The sequence below is a fragment of the Vombatus ursinus genome, unplaced genomic scaffold (genome assembly GCF_900497805.2).
Source record: "Vombatus ursinus unplaced genomic scaffold, bare-nosed wombat genome assembly UNPS02014874.1, whole genome shotgun sequence".
NCBI lineage: Eukaryota > Metazoa > Chordata > Mammalia > Diprotodontia > Vombatidae > Vombatus > Vombatus ursinus.
Window position 1 is genome coordinate 13,750,803 of NW_020954652.1, and position 20,718 is coordinate 13,771,520.

Below are 20,718 nucleotides of genomic sequence, written 5' to 3' on the forward strand. Positions count from 1 at the left end.
GAGAGAGAGAGAGAGAGAGAGAGAGAGAGAGAGAGAGAAATGAACTTAAGCACCTTGAGATTAGAGATTATTTTTTTGGTTTTTCTTTGTATTTCTCAGGCTTAGCACAGTGGCCTGGTACATAAAAAGTGCTTAATAAATGCTTTAAAAATTAAATAAATGACTTTTTATATTTGCAGTATTAAATAATACAGTTAGGTCCAATTGGGGAAAATAAATCCTCCAAGTTGACACATTATTGGAACCCTGTATATGTTCATTCATTGGGCTGAAACCAATTATCATGTTTACATAATTAAAAATTTGAATAGTGTGAATTTGAACACATATACCCACTTCAGAGAATTCATTTTTTGACCAAAGGAGGCCTAGCTGTAACTCCTTGATAAGTCTAAAGATTTGACATCTATATGTGCACTCTTATACATTTTCAAATCCTTATCCACCCTACCCTTAGGACTTAATAATTTTCTTTCCATGATTAGATTGCACTCAATGGCAACAATATCTGTCATGCATTCTATCCAATGTCCAGGTTAGAATTATGGCAGTGCTAAAACTCATCACTCTAATAGTGTAATTAGACAGTCGCTTGATAAGCATTTATCAAACACCATTTGTACTAAGGCATTGTGCTAAGCTCTGAGAATACAAAGAAATAAGCTTTCAAGAAGCTCATAGTCTAATGGATCGGGTCATCTCCAGTCGTCCTGATCTATATCTTTCCACTGGACCCAAATGTCTCTGGAGGAAAAAGTGAGACTGGTCACTTTGTACAGCCCTCCCTCACTTAAATCCAATTCACTTGCAAGTCATGGCAACACCTTCCTGATGTCATGGTCCTCTTCCATAACGAAGAACAAGCAACAAATACACAATGAAGGCAAGTCTAATAGAGGAGACACCATGCAAACAATTATATAAAAGCAAGATATATAGAGGAAAGGTTCCCTGGATTCAATAAATGTTGTTTGAATGAAGTACTCTTCTCATTCCTTGGCTACAGTTTTGATAAGTTGATCTGATGTGGTTTTGTGGGATAAGACAGGAAAGAATAGAATATCAAAGGCTATTTAAAGACTTCAGTTTTACCAAGAAAATTTCAGAAGTTGAAAGCCTTCACACTTCCATTTCTCTTGGCATAATTACATTTTCTCTCAGATATTTTTAGAACTATTAACACTCTCTTAACATGATGTTTTTAGTGACTAAAAGACATTTTTACATCTGTAGAACTGAAAATGTCACCCAAACTTCAGTTCATTTACTATATTCTTAATTGAAGTCTACATGAGTTATGGAGATCCTCCCATTCTGACAATTATATGAGAAATGTATACTTTGCAACTTTGTAAATGCAGTAGGTTCATATATTCAGTTTTCATGGAGAATTTTTTTTTGTTGCTTGTTTTATGTTTTTCTTTGTTGTTTTCTTTTAACAAGGAAATGAGAAGCAGAGCAAAAATCTTGGAAACAGCAAATGTTGAGTTGCCTCTTACTTACCTATATCAATATTAAAATGCTAAGTGTTTATTCTGAGATGATGTTGTGTCTTGTGGAGGAAATAATCATCTGTGCTTGATATCATGTTCAAATAGGTTACTATCTCATTTCAAATCTTGCATTACATATTCATGTGTAGGGATATATGTCTTTATTATGTTTCCCTTTTTTAGGTTGACTTTGGGATGGGAAAAGTTCATTATTTGGATAAACTATTTACTATTTTTAACTTTCTACCTGGTCTACTTGGGTCCTCTGACTGTTTATAGTGGTTATTTCACTAACAGTGTTTATGAATATATTCATAGCCATAACTTGTACATAGCATACTAATAAAACACAGCTCTCAGCTGCATTCCATGTGTTGAACACATTATATCCATGGCAATCTGGCATTTACCTGGAAAGTGATGAAACTCTCCAGACTCCTGGCATAGAATAATGCATAAAGGTGTTTTACTCATTATGTTTTCATTTTAAGAATAGGCCTAATTTTGAGAACAGCAAAGTCAAGGTAGCACTTGGTTTCTGCATTATTCATTGGAGTGTTTAAGTAGGTTTTACAGACACGTTTCCTCAACCTCGCTGCATCACTGTGTCCTGAGCAGAATGAAAACTTGACATCAGTATGTGGCATGAACCAGTGAACCAAAGATTAAATTTCAAATGGACAGCCATAATGTGCATTCAAGGCCCCAAACTCTACTCATTTGTGATTTCTCCTCTTAAGTATGTTAAGTCAATTAAATTGTATTTCGTCTCTTGTAAATTCTAACATTATATAGCCTAGCTTTTTTTCTTTCATTTAGAAGAATTAGAGGCTGTGGCAAAAAAAAATATGAATTTCTTGTAATTGGGTCACTTATTTAGCATCTTACACAACATGAAACCTCATTAATTCCATTCCTATTCAAATAACTGGGGACTACTCCTGACTAAGGACCCTCTAACAGCCTTTGAGACACATTCTGGTGTTTGGTTTCCCATAATTCCAATTATAACATGAGTCTATTAGAGTTGCTTTGATTCACTCTATAATAATTGTTTATCAGCCAATCATCACTAACCTTAAAACTCCATCTTTAGGTCAATAGCTTTCTTTATTTTTTTAGCATATCATTGTTTTCCATTTATGTACATCAACAGCATCGTGTCCACTAGATATCTGTGTAGTTCTCTCCACAAAATTCTGTCTATTAAAGTATTGAATTTGCAGTCACATTTTTCTTTTAAGCATTCTGTGCTGTGTTCTGTTCAGTGTGCCTTTAGTTCTGATTTTTTCAATTTTGTCCCTCTCCTTTTCCTTGACTTGTTAGTCTGATCCAACCTCCTCTACCTCATCTGATGATTATCAGTATGTTATGGAAGCTAAACTACAAGAATTGATCTCCATACGTAGGAAGGTAGTCCTACTGGACTTTACTTTCTATTGCTAAATAGACTCCATCTGTTTTTGTTTTTGTTTTTGTTTTGTTTTGGTTTTGGTTTGGTTTGTTTTCATTTATAAATCGTTTTTAATGATTTTTTTTTAGTTATTGATAATCAACCATTGTTCAGCTCAGTGCTTCAAGGAGCTTAAAACTTTTTCCAATGGCAGGTTTCTGTTCAAATTGCACAGTCTGCATGCTACATTTGGCTGATTTCATTGCTCATAAACAACTCCAATGTTTTGCTGATGCTTGGATGTAACAGGCCTTTGTAGCTGACACATTTCAAGCGATGCTGTTCAGCTGCCTGTTTTAAACAAAGTTTCGATTTTGAAAACTAAGTTTGCAGTTGGTAGTAGCTTGCTTTATGTTTTATTTCAATTTCCTTAGATGAAATGTTGGGAAAGCGTGGCATTTCTGGCTAACCCTTCCTATTTCTTTACAGGCTGAGGAGAGGCATGGTAACATTGAAGAAAGGATGAGGCATTTGGAAGGTCAACTCGAAGAGAAGAACCAGGAGCTTCAAAGAGTATGTGAATTGCAGATCTCTTCCACTCCCTCCCACTATCTCTGGATTTAATATTCCACAGTATGCTCTTTATTGATTGTGGGCTTTAATTAAATCACATTTGGCAGGCTACATGCATCTTAATGAAAAAAAGTTCCTGACAACTTCATCAACAGAGAAGCTTAATCTACTTTGGGGACTCAGTAAAAATGTTTCAATTAACCTACCCAAATTTCAGCTTTGAATATAAACTGAGGGAAGATGGTTTTTTGTATTTAAGTTGACAGCATTTGGTGTTGTTGCTGTTTTTTTTTTCTCCCTCTGAACCAAAGGCTAGACAAAGAGAAAAAATGAATGAGGAACACAACAAAAGGTTATCAGACACTGTAGATCGACTTTTGACGGAATCCAATGAGCGTCTGCAGCTACACTTGAAAGAAAGGATGGCAGCTCTGGAGGAGAAGGTAAAACGAACTGAAAGGGCATCTGTTTATCCCACTTGAGTGATACAAATCCTGATGGTCATCAGCTCTAATATTTGTGTAGACACCAAGTAGTTCTAGTGTACTGTCCAGTAACTTCCTTCTAAGTATCTCATTGCAAAAATACTATTTGTTTGCCTTGAGTCTTTCCTTGTGCTAATCCATCCAACACCCATGGACTTTTTTAGGAGTCTGTCAAAACATCTCATTCCTGGGATCAGTAAACTTCAGTGGATCCTTATTCTCTCTCAAACAAAATAAAATTCTTGTTTGACCTTTAAAGTCCTTCAAAATGCCATTTCTTGCCTGGCTTATTATGTACAAATCCCTTTCCTGAAGTCTCTAGTCTAGCAAAACTGGCCTTCTTGCTGTCCTTCACACAGGGGACTCCATCTCCTATTTTTCTACCTCTGTACTTTATACATGTTCTCCCATGGCTGGAATGCTTCCCACTCCCCTCTCTGCCTTCACCATTCTGGAATCTCTTACTTTCCTGAGAACTTAGCTTGCATACCATCTTCCTACTGCCCTACCTTCAGCTGCTAGTGCCCTTTCTCCCGCTATGTTCTTTCTGTCTATCATCATATAGCCCTCCCTCTGGGATTTCTTCTTCAGGTCCAGTCCCTAAGCCATTATGATGGATGATCCCCAGAGGAAGCTGACTACTATTTCTAGGGATGAACATTACTAGTATTGTCACTTACAAGCCCCTATGGGCAATCAGCCCTTCTGAATTAGCTTTTTTACTAAAGGTATTAACCAAGATGATGTAGCTCCTATCCCACATTGGTGGTTTATCCCCAGAGGTGGCTGACGACTACTCCCAGGGTTCCAGGGGATGAGCATTACTAGTACTGTCACTCACAAGCCCCTATTGGCAATCAGCCCTTCTGAATTAGCTTTTTACTACAGGTATTAACCAAGTTGGTGTAACAAGAATAATGATGCAAAATATTCCTTCCAAAGCACAGGGAGGGAGTGGGAAGAGTAATACCAACAAATAAATAAATAAATATATATATATATACAATATATATATATTATATATATATAATATATATGTGTGTGTATATAATATACATATATGTATATGTGTGTGTATATATATATAGTACATATATAGGTCCTTGGGAAGAGTGGTCTAAAACTTAGAGTACAGTGATAATGAGGCACATGTGAAGATTATACAGGATGTCTCAGAAGTCTTAGGACAGTTTTAAGCTGTAGCTTAAAGACTTCTGGGACACCCTCAGTATGTGGCAAAGGGGTAACTTGGTACAACTGGTATTTTATTGCCTGGGAGTTCTTTTGTGGGGGGTAATAGCCAGCTTTCTTTTCTGGTATCAGAGGGAGCATCCTTTCTGAAGCTGCCTTCCTCCGTGGGTTAAAAGAAACTACATCTGTTGTTCCGCAGTGTATCATTCTGATTTTGACTAGATGTGTTACTTCCTACTGGTATAATATGTATAATCATATGCATGGTTGGTATGTAGGAGATTCCCTCTCAGGGAACAAGTACCTAAACCCAGAGTAACCAAAACAGGAGTGGGGAGGGGGTGGAAAGGGAGGGAAATGAGGGGTAGAGGAAGAGAGAGAGGGAGATAGATATATCTGTTTACATACATGTATATAGATAAGCCCAGGTTGAAAAACCATCTTGACAATTCTGCCTAACCACTTCTTAAAACTTGAGCTTGGGCACCCACCCCACTTTGCAATAGTCAAATACACCAATAAAAATTTTTTTTGATTGAAAATGTCTTTTGGCAGTTAAAAATTTTAGTATCATCTAGAAGAGGTGATACAGTGAACATTGGCTCCAGAGTCAGAAAACTCCAGACTTTAAATTCTACTTCTTATACTTCTACCCATCTGATCTTGGGCATGTTACATTAACTCCTTGTGCCTCAGTTTCCTCATCTTTACATTGAAGGGGGTTGGACTAGATGTACTCTTAAGTCCCATGTAATCCAGGCCTTCTGATCTGTATATTTGTCAACCTCCACCACTCCCAAAGGTAATTTGCTTTGCCCATATGTAAATGTGGTCAATAAATTTGTCACTTAAGTAATTCCACTCTTTCCCTCTGCTGTTCTTGAAAATTAATTTTTAAAAGAAATTTGAATTATTTGTGGTAATTATAGTAATAGTAGTAGTAATAATAGTAGCAGCAGCAGCAGCTAACATTTATGTAACATTTACTATGTGCCAGGCACTGTGTTATGTATTTCATAATTTTTTTCTCATTTGAACCTTACAACCATGGAAGATAGGTGCTATTATTATCCCCATTCTACAGATGAGGAAACTGAGGCACAGAGGGTTTAAATGATTTGTCTAAGGTCACACAGCTGGTAAGTGTCTGAAGTAGGATTTGAACTCATATTCCTGACTCCAGGTCTACTGCTTTATCTACTGTGCCACCAACTGCATTGGTGGTTTGGAAAAGGGATAGTGCTCACTTTCAATCCTAGCCATTCCTTTATCCCAGAGATGCATATGATATTCTACAGTGCAACTTATTTCTATCATTGTATAAGTTCTGCTTGAATAAAGAGCTCATATTTTCACAAGATACTTCTGCAAATGTAAAAGGTTTTGTTCATGTAGTGACTGAAAAACAAGCCTAGAAGCCAAAAAGGCCTGGTTTCAGTTCCTCCCAAATAACATATGCTATGTTTGTGACCCTGAGCAACTCACATAACATATCAGTACCTTGGGCAATTCAGTAGCACTAAAAGTTAGAGGAAAAAAGTGCCATCTTGGATGGATAAAGAAAGTTTTTAGTTCACTATTTGAAAGAAATCATGGGTCTAGTCTCTCTCTCTCTCTCTCTCTCTCTCTCTCTCTCTCTCTCTCTCTCTGTCTTTCTCTCTGTCTTTCTGTCATCTGTCTACCTATCTTTATATTATCTCTACCTGTCTGTTTCTAATTTTTGTATTGTATACATGCACATACGTATACATATATATATATATTTAATTTTAATAGAAATTTGGCAATTAAGATTAGCCAGGGAATAGAAATCCTATTAGAAAATCATCATCTGATGATTTCTCATTTCCTGAGGTATCTAACATGTATTCACTAGAAACACATTTTTATGGGAAAGTTAAGTGAATAGACACAAATGCTTCTTTCTTCTTGTTGTTGGCCCTCTTAAAATGTAAAAGAGACATATTTATTTCCCCTCAAACGTGTGGTCTACATGAAACAAACAGAAAATGATTAACACCTTAAAAAATATGTTTGCATTCTGTTCTCTCTCTCTGAATTTTACAAGCTAAGCCACCACGGTTTCAATTTTACATTTCCCAAAATGTGAAGATAACTGTTTTAAGGAATCTATGTTTATGAAGAAAACTGTGAGTTAATATACTAACAATGGACATTTGCTTTTCATACATATTGTTTTTATGTTGTTCAATTGATGTCACATCTGTTTTTTCCCCTAGAATGTTTTAATTCAAGAATCTGAAAGTTTCAGAAAGAATCTTGAAGAATCTTTGCATGATAAGGTAGTATGGAAAAGTTTACATTTTTTCACCTATATAACAATCATGTGTTTTTTTAATATTGTTAATATGTAATAAATTGAGTGAACTCGTAGTATCAGTACCAGCAAACATCTATTGAGCGCTTGATATATCGAAGACATTGTAACTAAAAAAGACTATAGTGAGGTGTAATACCTAAACCCTGTCTTCCCTCAAGAAATATGCACTATAGTTGGGAATACAGAATATATACATATAGCAATCCAAGCTAATATATATTATGCATATAGTAGGTGCTTAAAAATGTTTGTCGTTTGATTGATGGACTATGCCAAAAGCCTTATCTAGTCAATAAAGACTATATTGTGAATTCAGCGGTGGGAGACATTAGTATGGGTTAAATAAAATTGAGGAAGGCTTGAGAGACAAGAAGATTTGGCTCAGGCTTTCAAGGAAAGAGAAAACGTTTAGATACATGGAGAAAAGGAAAGGGACATGGAAGTTTTGAACCTGTTAGAGAGACAATGTTGATACCATTGAAAAATATAGAGAAGTCCAGAAGAACCTATAATTAAGATAATGTAACAAAAGTCATTGTGGATTACCATAACCAAAGGAATTCATCTTTTTTTCGGTCAAATTGTGATAATAAATTTCAAATTGCTCCACTAGGCTGGTCCTCAGACAACAGATGTAATCTGCCTTCCCAATGAGGTTGAAATTTTCAGAGCTCATGCTCTAATTTCGTAGCCTTAAGGGCCTTCCATGCCCATGGGTAAAAGTGACTCACGTGACTTAGATCCTGCTCTCATGGAGCTTACAATCAAATGACTTATTCCATAAAGAAGTACAAAGCTACCAAAGATAAAAGGGAGGAGAGTCATTACAAGGTATTTCTGCACCAGAGGCAAAATCATCAAAGTTGATGGGAAGAGAGAAACCCTCCGGGTCATTGCTGAGATACCCAGCTCACAGCATCATTGGTGTCCTAAGTAATTGCTGTCACTGATGTCTTGTATTGCATTGCTGAGATTAGGACATCAGTGACAACAATTACTTAGGACACCTAGTATCAATGATGCTATGTGCCAGGTATCTCTCAGCAGTGACAGTTTTTATCACCCTGCTTACATTCTGGTGTGCTTGAACAACAGTAGTGAAATCAGGGCCTTGGAAGAAGGCTGTGATAACAATGGGACCCTCAGGGGTGGGAATCTTGGGCTGAGTAAAGGATGGGAATGGGGGGGGATAATTATGCCAAGTGGCATGTGCCCAGTGGATGTCTACTATAAGGAAAACACACAACCCCTTTTCCTTGTGGACCCAGGCACAAAACTCTAGTTGTGCGTGATACTAGGGATAATTCTGCAATGTTGTATATAAGTTAAAAATGAAAAGACATGAGAAACTTGACGAAAGAAGACACCACTTTTAGCTGGAGAGGGAGCAGTTGGAGACACTTTTTGTCTGTGTGCCTTCCTACTTATAAAAATTAATTCTCATTATTGAACTGCCATGCCTCACAATATGCCTGCCAAATGTCTATTTTCAGGAATAATGAAGCAGGAATTTGAATTATTAATTTTCAGATTGATATTATGGAATGTATATAGTATCTGAGTAATGTTTCTTTGGTTTTTAGGAAAGATTAGCAGAAGAAATTGAAAAGCTGAGGTCAGAACTAGACCAATTGAAAATGAGAACTGGCTCTTTGATTGAACCCACAATATCAAGGTAATTTTTAATTAAAAGCTGATCTAGTTTATTTCAAATGAGCATCAAGATTTTTCTTATGGCTATATATTGCTGGCTTGCTGCTGTCTCCCCAAACTACAAGCACCAAAATGTTGAGTTGATAAATTGTTATTCTGCCACAGTTTAATCCTGTTTATACCTGTTATATTCAACATAGAAATAAAACTTTTACATTTTAAAGCATATTAGTTAAAAAAAATTTCCCTAGACAAAATAGCATCCAGCTCTGTACTGCTCTACTTCTTTAGAGAAATGATAATAAAATGTTTGGATTCCAATTTTTTTTATTTATCATAGCATGAATTATTGTTATTTCTTGTCTTATCTAAAACAACATATCTTTGGCTAAAACATAAGCATAATTTCCTCAATGGCTTATGTTAAGATTTACATTACTCAGAAGTATACTGTTTTGAAAACTGATATTGTTTCACAGAGAGTAAGCACCCCAAAGGTCAACTGTTTGGCGAAGCCTTTCTTCATCTTTTCTACAAACATTCCTGGTACTTTGAACCTCTTTGATGAGAACTATTACATGCAAAATAACTGACATATTCCTTTCTTAATAATTGTATTTCACTATAATTGGCTCTTTTGCCATCCTCTGTATTATATTGTATGCATTTAAAACATTATTCTGCAAGTCTATAGGTTTCGCCAGGTTGTGACCAAGAACAGTTGTTTTTTTTTAAATGACTTTCAGTACATAATTAACTGATCAGTCTCAAAGGATCAATACTCACAAGGATCTGTGATATCATTGATTTGCAAGCTTCCTGCATAATGAAGATTGAAATCCATCCATACCAATGTGACATCCTGGGATCCTTAACTGGGTGTTTCCCTAAGTTTACCATGGGAAGCCCATCCACTGTGCTTACGGCTTCCTGTATTCTCCTCTGGCATTGTGAAGGCACTAGGGGAGCGCTCTGGCTCTCTCCTTTCATTTTCATCATGTGATCAGCCCATATTCACTTCCTTGATGGTATTTTTATTTGTTTTTCTTTAGTTACTCATTGGTTATATATTGTGCCCTGTTCATCCTTACTATGCAACCCTTCCTTCCCATTCATAATGTCAAGCGAAGAGCCAATGAAATAGTGTCTTTATCTTTGGCCATATGATCATATACACTCTACCTCTCCTGGATTGTAAAAGCCCTCCCTCCATTTAGGTGCAACTTAACTCTTTCCTTAAATATTTCCTATTTATAAGAAGAATTTCAAGATTAATATGATTCAGCTTCTCCTTCAGTATGCCTTCTTTTTAGTTATTGGACAAAAATCTCTTATTTAGAATCAAATTAAAGTTTATTTATGTGATTCTTAGTCTCTTTTCCCTCTTTCCCACCACCATTGCAAAATTGAAAGTCTACACACTTTGTTTTTTGTCTTGTGGATTACCCTACCTAGAAAAAGAAATTTATGCATTATGAGATGGTGATATGCTTCTCCATAATGAGCTACATTGGTTCTTGGAAAAACAGATTTAATTTGTTACTGATGCCATACAGAAAGCATTTCTTGCATTGTGGAAGTTTCCACTGTATATGTTTTGTTGGTATAACCTTTGAGAAATTGTTGCCACTTTTTGTAACAGTTAGGCTTTAGGACAGAACTTTGTAGAGGAGAGCCAGTCAACCAATAAGCATTTATTAAGTACCTACTATGTTCTAGATATTGTTCTAGGTGAAACTATCCCTACCCTCCTTCAACTTTTATAATTTAATGAGGTAACACCATGTAAGAATACACATAATAAATATACAGGGTAATTTTGTAGTAGAGACAGGAGGGGAATCCAAAAAGTTTTCATGAGTTTGTAAGGCTGAGTTAGTAAGGAAGTTGAGCTTTGAAAGAAATGAGGGATTCTTGAAGGCAGAAAGAGAGATTATATTCCTGAAACAAGGTTACTGCCTGGACAAAGCTACAGAGAGATGGGAGATGAAATTGATATTGTGTGATGAACAAAAGGAGGGTTGTTTGTGTAGACACAGAGTACAGGAAGGGGAAGAATGCGTAATGAAGACAGAAAAGTGAATTGGAAGGTCAGTTGTGCTAAAGGTCAAACAGAAATTCAAACTTGATCCTGGAGCTAAAAGAGAGACATTGGAATTTATTGAATACAGGAGTGACATGGATAAGCCTGTACTTTTAGAATACCACTTTAGCAGTTGTGGCTTGGAGAAGGGAGAGACTCAAGGTAAGGAGACCAATTTGGAAGCTTTTGTAGAATTCTGGACAGGAAGAAATGGAGGTCGGAACTAGGGTGGTGGCTCCATAAGTAGTACCGAGGGGAGAGATGTGAAAGATGTCATGAAGATAAAATTGACAGTAGTTGGCCATTCATTAGATAAGTGGCCCAGGGGAGAATGACAAACTGGAGATGACTCTGAGGTTAAAAATCTGGGTGACTTTTCAGTCATCTCAACAGAAACAAGGCAGTTTGGAAATATGGGAGTGTTTGGTAGAAAAGATAACAAATGATAACATGTTGGATTTAAATGGTTATAAGACTTGTAATTCAAAATGTCCTCTAGGCAGTTAATGATGAACTTGGGATAGCGAATGGTCCTGGATCTATAGACCTGGGAGTCATTTGCATAGACATGATAATTAAACCTGTGGAAGGTGATAAGGTGAGTGAGTGAAGGCAGAGAAATAAGAGGACAGGGCCCATGAAAAAGACTTGGGGGACACAGATAGTGGAGGTGGTGAAGAATATGAAGAGACAGCAAAGGAACCAGAGAAGAATTGTGAAGACAGGGAGGAGGAGACCCAAGAGAGTAGCATCTTGAAAACCCAACAGAGAGATGGTGGGAGTAGGAAGAAAGATTACTCGTTGTTTTTGGACATTTTTGAGTTTAAGATGCCTTGAGGTCTTTTTCTAAATAAAAAATGTTAAAGAAAATTATTATTTGGGATCATGGAATCTTAGATTTATAGTTGGAAGGAAATTCAGGTGCCATTAAGTCCAAACTAAGACTTAGCAAGGTTAAGTGATTTGCCCGGGGTCATTCAGCTTGTAATTGGTAGAGGCTGGATTTGAACCCAGGTCCTCCTGACTCCAAACCTAGCACCCCATATGCTACATCACACCCTCAATGACAACAATGAAAAGAATGTTAGTGGCATAAATTATTTTAAAAGTAAAGATTTCTAATATGTGTTGCAACTCTCTTCCCCTTACTACAGTATAAAATGTAAAGCAAAAAGCAAAGGTGACTTTGAAGTAAGTCGTCATCATTGTGCGTGCTGTACTGTTACTATGTAAATATCATCTTCTTCATCACAGTATTCATTTGTATGTTTCACGCTCCTGTCGAATTTCATCCTCCATCCCAACTTCAGAACCATTTGAAGGAATCCAGAAAGCAATAATCAGAGAAGCAAATAAAATAGAGTTCAAGAACAGTTTTTAGCCTAGACTACCATTTCTCTAGTGGGGCAGCTAGGTGGTTCAGTGGATGGAGCACTAAGCCTGGAGTCAGAAAGATATAAGTTTAACAGCTTCAGACACTTACTAGTTATGTGACCCTACACAAGTCACTTCACTCTGTTTGCCTCATTTTCCTCATCTATAAAATGAACTGGAGCGGGAAATAGCAAACCATTCTAGATTCTCTGCCAAGAAAACTCCAAATGGGGTCACTAAGAGTCTGACATGACTAAAATCACTCAACAACAACAACATTCTTACAACTACCTGTCAAAATAATAACATAATAAATATATAATATTTAATGATATTATATATGTTATATATATAATATATAATATACTAATATATAATATAAATAGTAAATATATAATAAATAAGGCTATTTTTTGACATTCTTTCTAAAAAGAAATTGTGTGTTTACTGACAAACTAAGACAAATATTGAGAGATACAGTTCAAGTTTGAATATTCAGATGTTTATATAAACCAATGATAGGAGTGAAAAGTCATTGTGTTTAGTCATTTTTTCTTCACTGTTTTTGGGGGGAGGGGGAAACAAAAACTTCCACCATGTATAAACATTACCAGAGAGTAGCAGAATTTCTTCACCTGTATTCCTGTGAATGAGGACTCTGCTGAGTGAAGAGTACATACATGACCAGTAAAAGCTTTCCAGGATATTGGTTGCCATGTTATATTGCAGATTGTAGAGTAAATCAATGTGGTCTTCTTAATGGGTAGGTTCAATTTGGAATTAGGCCACAGCTTCAAGGCCCATAATCAGCTTTGATGATCAAAGCAGCCAAACCTTCCTCTGTTTGGGCTCTCTTCTTATCAGGAAACTAAAAGAAAAGATTAAAAGAGGAAAACCAATCCCATTTTATTTTTCAGAATAGAAAATGATGATTTTGAACCATGCAGCAAACCTTTTAAAGAAGACCCATGTAAAGCTGATTGTAAACTTTTCTTAGCTGTCTCAAGTGAATAGGCTTAATGTGTGTGTGTGTGTGTGTGTGTGTGTGTGTGTGTGTGTATTTTTTAAAAGTGGGATACACTAGTTTCCTTTGACTTGGAAAGTGAATATATATATATATATATATGTATTTATATAACAAGGGCTATTTCAGATACACTGAGGGTGACCAGATGCGATTTTCAATTCACTTACAGCTAATATTAGAAAAGATTATTTTGACCACAGAAAATTTTTAGCACTTTTTTCCCACCATTTTCTGGTCCTATTGAAATCTAACAATGAAAATGAGGGAGCTCTGAGCAGCTTAAATTAAATATGAATAAAACTAATGAATAGAAAAAAGCAACTTGGAGTTTCTCATGAGCCATTTCAATGACTTATTTGGCTTATGTGGGAAAGAGCCTTCTTTAGAAATAGCCTTCTGTTTCAATAACATCCAGGTTTATGTCTAAATCTGTATCTTAATGATGATAATAGCTAGCATTTATATAGGGCTCTGAGGTTTGCAAACAGCTTTACATGCTATCTCATTTGATCTTCATAACAACCCTGTCAAGGAAGTGCTATTATTATCTTCCTTATTTTACTGTTGGGGAGACTGAGGTGGAAAGAGGCAAAATTAATTTGCCCAGGTCAACACAGTTAATAAGTATCTGAGGCAGTATTTGAACTCAGATCTTCCTGATTCCAAGTCCAGTAGTCTATCCAGCTTCAGAATGGTATTATTCAATAAATGAAACAATCATGTAATAAACATATGCTGTGGTCAAGGCAGTGAGGCAGTACATTGTGTTCAATGTAAGTAGCCAGTCTCCTTGTCAGAAAGACGTGGGTTCAAGATCCTTTTCAAATACATCCTGACTGGGACACTCTAGTCAAGTCACTTAATCTCTTAGTGCCTATGCAGCTTTCTAACACTAAAAGTTATGGGGAGGAGGGGTATGTAATGATAGAGGGAGGTTTCTAATTGGGAATCCCTATAATAATGAAAACACAGGTCTGAAATAAAAGAAAAAAAAAGGAACTGAGCTAGACACTAGAGATGCATAAACATGCAATCACCCATGTCCCCAGGGAGCTTATTGAGAGAAATAGAATGTATCTGAATGAGGCTTCAGTTCCTCATCTATGAAATTAGGGGGCTGAGTAAGATCATAATATTTCAAAGGGACCTTGGAAGCCAGCAAAACCAATCCCCTTACTTTCCAAATGGGGAGACTGTGGACAGAGACTTTGAAAACACTTTCTGTGATCTTTGACAAACAAATATATACAAATGATTTCAAAAAGGAGTGAACACTGGTAATTTGAGGGGATCAAGATAGAATTCCTCTATAAGGGTTATTATCCTTAGTCTTTTAACTTACTTTTCAGATATGTTGATAGCAGTATTTCGATATAATTTGTTTCCTTTGTAATACTATGTGTTTTTGTTTTATGCATTTAAAAGTATTATCCTGAGAAGAGCTATCAAATAGCCCAGGCATTTATGACATGACAGAAATTAAGAATCCCTCCCAGGAGTCTTGAATGAAATTAACTATTCTAAGATTCAGAAGGGTGAGGAGAGAGTGCATTCCAGGAATGGGCACAGCCTTTGAGAAAGTCAGAGATATGTATAAATCATATTAAAACAATATTCTTATCCAAAGGAAGCCATTATCATTGCATTATGCTTATGTGGTGAATGTTTTTAATCACAACAAGCTAATAAATATATGACTGTTGATAATGGCTTCTGGTTATTATGTTTGTTATCTGTGTGATGTGGCCAAGTCACTTAACCTCCCTTATCCTCAGTTTATTCATCTATACAATGATAAGGTTTTATTAGATGGCCTCTGAGGACCCTTCCTGCTCTACATCTGTTGATCCTATGAAAATGATGACCATTTGGGGCTTTCAGTATTAACGATCTGTGCTTGTATTAATGTACAGGCTCCATCCTCCAACACAAGTAGTCACCTGTACATACCTCAACCCTTGGGGTTTCCCTTCATATTTTTCCCAAAAAAATCCAACAAACAATTAGGCATAATATCCTATAGAAAGGTGAGTTTCCTTTTTAGTAGGTTTGAAATAAAAAAAATATTTTAATATAAATTTATTCAGAAATACCTTTGGTTTAAACAAGCTTTTCCTTAATTTAGTGATCAAGTAAATATAATCATTTAATTAATATTTATTTATTTATTTATATTTATTTTAATTAATATTTATAATTATTTTAATTACTCTTCAGAGTAAGAACTCTCTTTTGTTCTGGTTTACATTTTCATTCTCAAATCCAAGAGATCAAATGTATTTTATTTGATGGTTAAATGACTACTTGTACAGAAAGTATTCCCTGGGAATATATTTGTTACTGGTAGAATCTGCAGTTATCTTCAAAAAGGCAGCATTGCAAAATGGATTTAATACTGGTATTGGCATCAGTTGATGTGGTTTCAAATCCCTACTCCAACATTTACTAGTTGGCTATGTTGGGTGAGTCATTTTACCTTTCTGATGAAAATAAGATTATTTTTGCTGTCTACTGTGGTGAGGAAAAGAGTCCATGAGTTATAATAATATTTTAAATCATTAAACCTATCAGAATCAATCTTAAGCCCCACCACTGGGTTTACTCTCTTCAGGTAATGTCCAACGTACTAGACAGTCCTAAATAAACTGTTTAATTCAATGAAATAGTAATTTACTAAATGGTATCAGGGAGGCAGGGAGGCAGGTATCAGGTGGCACAGTAGATAGAGTGCCAGTCCTGGAGTCAAGAACACATCTTCCTGACTTCAAATCTGGCCTCAGATACTTACTAGTTACGTGACCCCAGGCAAGTCACTTAACCCTTTTTGCCTCAGTTTCCTCATCTGTAAAGTGACCTGCAGAAGTCAATGATAAATCACTCTAGTATCTTTGTCAAGAAAACCCCAGTCGGGGTCATAAAGAGTCAGACAGCCAAAAACAACCACAACCAAGGTGGCACAAAGTACTTAATTCTGCTTTTGCAAATGTCTAATTTATTCCCATGGAAGCTAAAACACTATTGACCTACTGTTCAATGATGGTCAGTGATTCGCTATTTGAATTTTATTTGACATTTGAATTCACTTCATGGGTAACTGATGCTTTCTTCCTCCTCTCAGGACACACTTGGATACCTCAACAGAGCTTCGGTATTCTGTGGGTTCACTTGTGGACAGCCAGTCTGACTACAGGTCAACTAAGGTCATAAGGAGACCCAGGAGAGGCCGTATGGGAGTCCGAAGAGATGAACCAAAGGTTAATCTTTATACTTTTCAGCAATTTCTTTATAATTACTATATTCTGTTTCATTACTATTCTTAGAACTGAAAACATTAAATTTCATTGGACATCATCATTGGTGTCATGTGTGATACAGAAGAATAGTGTTGTAGATATGGAGTTGAAAGAAACTATTACTCTAGTCGGAGGACTGTAGCTCCATATTTACAAATTAGAGGCTGTCATGTTCAGCCTCCTTATTTGACAGAGGAGGAAGGTGAAGCAACAGAATTTAAGTGATTTATCTAGGGCCACACAACTACTAAGTGTCTAAGTAGGACTGGATGCCAGGTCTTCCAGACTCCAAGTCAAGTAACCTATCTACTACACCATCCTTCTTTCCAAAGTGCTGAGTATATATCTTGGCAGCATCCCTTAGAAGCTGTGTGACCTAGGGCAGGGGTGGGGAACCTGAGGCATCAAGACCACGTGTGGCTCTCTAGGTCCTCAAGTATGGCCCTTTGACTGAATCCATACTTCACAGAACAAATCTCCTTAATAAAAGGATTTGTTCTATAAAACTTGGACTCAGGGGGCAGCTAGGTGGTGCAGTGGGTAGAGCACCAGCCATGGAGTCAGGAGGACCTGAGTTAAAATCTGGCCTCGGACACAGAACACTTCCTAGCTTAACCCCAATTGCAAAAAAAAAGAAAGAAAGAAAAGAAAAAAAAAAGAAAACTTGGACTCAGTCAAAAAGCCACACCCAAGGACCTAGAAGGACACATATGGCCTCACCACCCCAGGTTCCCTACCCCTGACTTAGGGTAAGTCATTGCACCTCCTTTCTTGTCAACGTTCTCAGGTACAAAATACAGAGGCTGAACTCAGTGGCCTTGAAGGTCCCATTCTTTTCCAATATCATATGATTCTTAGATTTGTCAGAAGGAAACCTGGTATGATGGATAGAAAACTAGACTCCAAACCTTCTGAAGACTGGAGTTCATGTTCTGCCCCAATATTTACAACCTGAGTGACCCTGAACAAGTCCCTTAACTTCTTTGTATTCTAGGCCAGAGGTGTCAAACACGTGGCACAAAATACTCTGGAGTGCTACCCAAGCCAGAGTAAAATGTAATTGGGAAATATTTAACAGAACAAATAAAATAAAGTAAAACATAAATAACATTATATTTTGAAACTGAATCAATATGTAGCCCCTTATGCATGGATCTGTGACCCCATTTCCATTGGAGTTTGACATCACTACTCCAGACAGCTCCCCAAAACTGTAAGTTGCAGAAGACCTTCTAGCCTGCTTGGGTAATAAGTGAGTCCTCCTCCCCTGGAGTCCTCCATACCATGAAATCACAGGTCTAGACTGCAGCTCTATTCCCACTATTTTATAATAGAAGAATGTCATTCAATGTATATGTATATAAATAATATTTTGGAGGAAATTGTGAAATCATTAACTATTGTCAATTTGACCAGAACTCCTGAGTGTGTATGTGTTAGATTATACTGCTACTATAATTATCTACTCCATTCAATATTACAGCTCATACATTGTGAGCTTTTCCAATATATATAGAGCAATATTCCATAAGACTTTACGTATTAATCAGGAACCAAGAAATCAGAAAGAAAATGCAATATGAAAGCAACTATCCTTCCTGAAACCAGCAGCACACTGTTTTGACACCAAAGGCTAAGATTTTAGAAAAGGGTATGGGAATTTCTCCTATGAATAAGGTCGTTTTTTTTTTTTAAATGAGCTGGCTAAAATTTAGTTGTTCTATTCCCATTTTAAGCACAAGGACTCATCTATAAAAGGATTAAGGGACAGCAGCAAATCTGGGATTAGAAGTGACTGCTCTGGTGTCCCTATTTGGATGCTGAGTGGTCTTATCCATACAACAGACCTAGTCTAGGAAATTAAGTTACCTTAGCCAGACAAATAAGTGTGCTATAGACTTAAGCAAATTAACAAGGGCAGGCTAGGAAAATCACAGAAGGAACAACAGCTAAAAAAAAAATGAATCTGCTCTGTCCCTCTTGTATTGAAGTTTTCAGTCTCTCTTTTATTCAATGCTGGCTCAATTCTAAATTGTACTAGAAATCATAAGAAAAAACAAAGTTTGCAATTTTCATTTATATTAAACAAGTGGGATATAAATCTTGATAATGTTGCTAATCCCATGTCAAAGGAATGACCTTCATTGTCTCATTCTTCATTAGAACTTAAACTTCTACCATTTTCTTTCTCTTTTCCCCAAATTGTTTACAAAATCCTATTTCTCTGTGAAGTGGAAAAAAAATGCCCAGTATTTTTGATGATGGTTTATATGGACTGTAAGTTGTTTGGCTTGCTATTTAGGTGAAATCACTTGGGGACCACGAGTGGAACAGAACTCAGCAAATTGGAGTGCTGAGTAGCCACCATTTTGAAAGTGACACTGAAATGTCTGATATTGATGATGATGACAGAGAAACTATTTTTAGCTCAATGGACCTTCTATCCCCAAGTGGCCATTCTGATGCCCAGACTCTAGCCATGATGCTTCAAGAGCAATTAGATGCAATCAATAAAGAAATCAGGTAAGTACTGACTTCTATTCATTTTGGTTTAGGCTATCTTCTAGATTAGAGATATCAAGCCTGATCCTGAATGGGGTTTCACCTAGTAAGTCTCTATCCTGGACTATATATTTTGGAATATTTAGAAGAAAGATGGAGCCTTTACTTAGAATAAAGATTTCTTCACTTGCACCTTTCTTATGTCAATAAATTTAATGTCAATAAAAATCTCAAATAAGTACCTCATTAGAAATTGAATAGCTTTATTTCTTAATGTTTCTTTAAACAGAAATGTGATATACTAGAAAGCATCATGGGACAGTTTTAAGAGCTTAAGGAAACATCCCCAAACATGTTAGTTTTATTGAGACAAACCTGGTTTTTAGCACCCTGTAGTTGTGTGTCCCAGGAGAATATTTTAGGGCAGATTTTCTGTTCTGTGTTCTTTGGTAGGGGATCTAGAAAGTGTTCTTGTTTGCTCCTTTAATTTCCATTTTTAAGTTTAGCTAGTGAAACTATAATTATTTTGATCAACCTAGAATATTGCATGTGTTTGCAATCCCTTCTATCTATGAAAATTGGCAGACAGGTTGGATGAATGGATGAATGGATGGATGGATGGATGAAAGTCAGTTCATCTCTTTCTCTGTTTGCCTGCTTGAGCCAGAAACCTGTGGCAGAGGGAGAATAACCAACCAGCTAGTATCAGCATTTGTTTGACCCTTAGCCTATTCCCATCGTCCCAAATACAACTACTCAATTTGTCTAAATTTGTAGTGGGGGAAAGAAGTCACAACTAAATCTTGAGTTTTTAACAATGACTGCAATCAAAATATAGTTTGTATTGTATATTCTTTCCTCCTTTCTAAAATGATTTTTTCCTTACAATTTTAGGTAAAGACTCTTTTCTGACAATATATTTATATTATCAAAATATGTACTTTTGAAATCATTGACCAGAAAGAAACAACAGGTGTGACTCTGAAATATGTGTGTCCATTGAGCACAATAGCCTTTAAGATAGTGTCTTTTGTTTTGTAAAAGATCTTTGGTTTGTAGGGTTGCTATATGCCATTCTTTGAGAAGTGGACTTAAGGGTGGTATGAGTGTGCAGTGATAGTAGAGAGATTGGCATTCATGACCCAGAATGTAAAAAGGGTGTGGTTCATAAGTTCAAGTATTTAGAGCTAGAAGGGGTTTTAGAGACTACTCCCATCATTTTACAAATAAGGTAAATAAAGGTTAAGTAACTTATGCAAAGCTGCAGGTATTAAAAGCAGGATTTGAGCCTAGGTTGTATGACAAATAGT

The 20,718-nt window shown here is 36.3% G+C and overlaps 1 protein-coding gene across 4 annotated transcripts in view; it reads left to right on the plus strand.

Moving 5' to 3' along the window:
- Positions 1-20,718, plus strand: part of PPFIA2 (PTPRF interacting protein alpha 2) — a 664,632-nt gene that overhangs the window by 547,455 nt on the left and 96,459 nt on the right. For all 4 annotated transcript variants that reach the window (XM_027842480.1, XM_027842481.1, XM_027842482.1 and 1 more), the window contains 6 exons: positions 3,376-3,459; positions 3,771-3,902; positions 7,376-7,438; positions 9,060-9,151; positions 16,732-16,867; positions 19,209-19,429. In XM_027842480.1, coding sequence (XP_027698281.1) covers positions 3,376-3,459; positions 3,771-3,902; positions 7,376-7,438; positions 9,060-9,151; positions 16,732-16,867; positions 19,209-19,429 — 728 coding nt within the window. The remainder of the gene's footprint in view (positions 1-3,375; positions 3,460-3,770; positions 3,903-7,375; positions 7,439-9,059; positions 9,152-16,731; positions 16,868-19,208; positions 19,430-20,718) is intronic.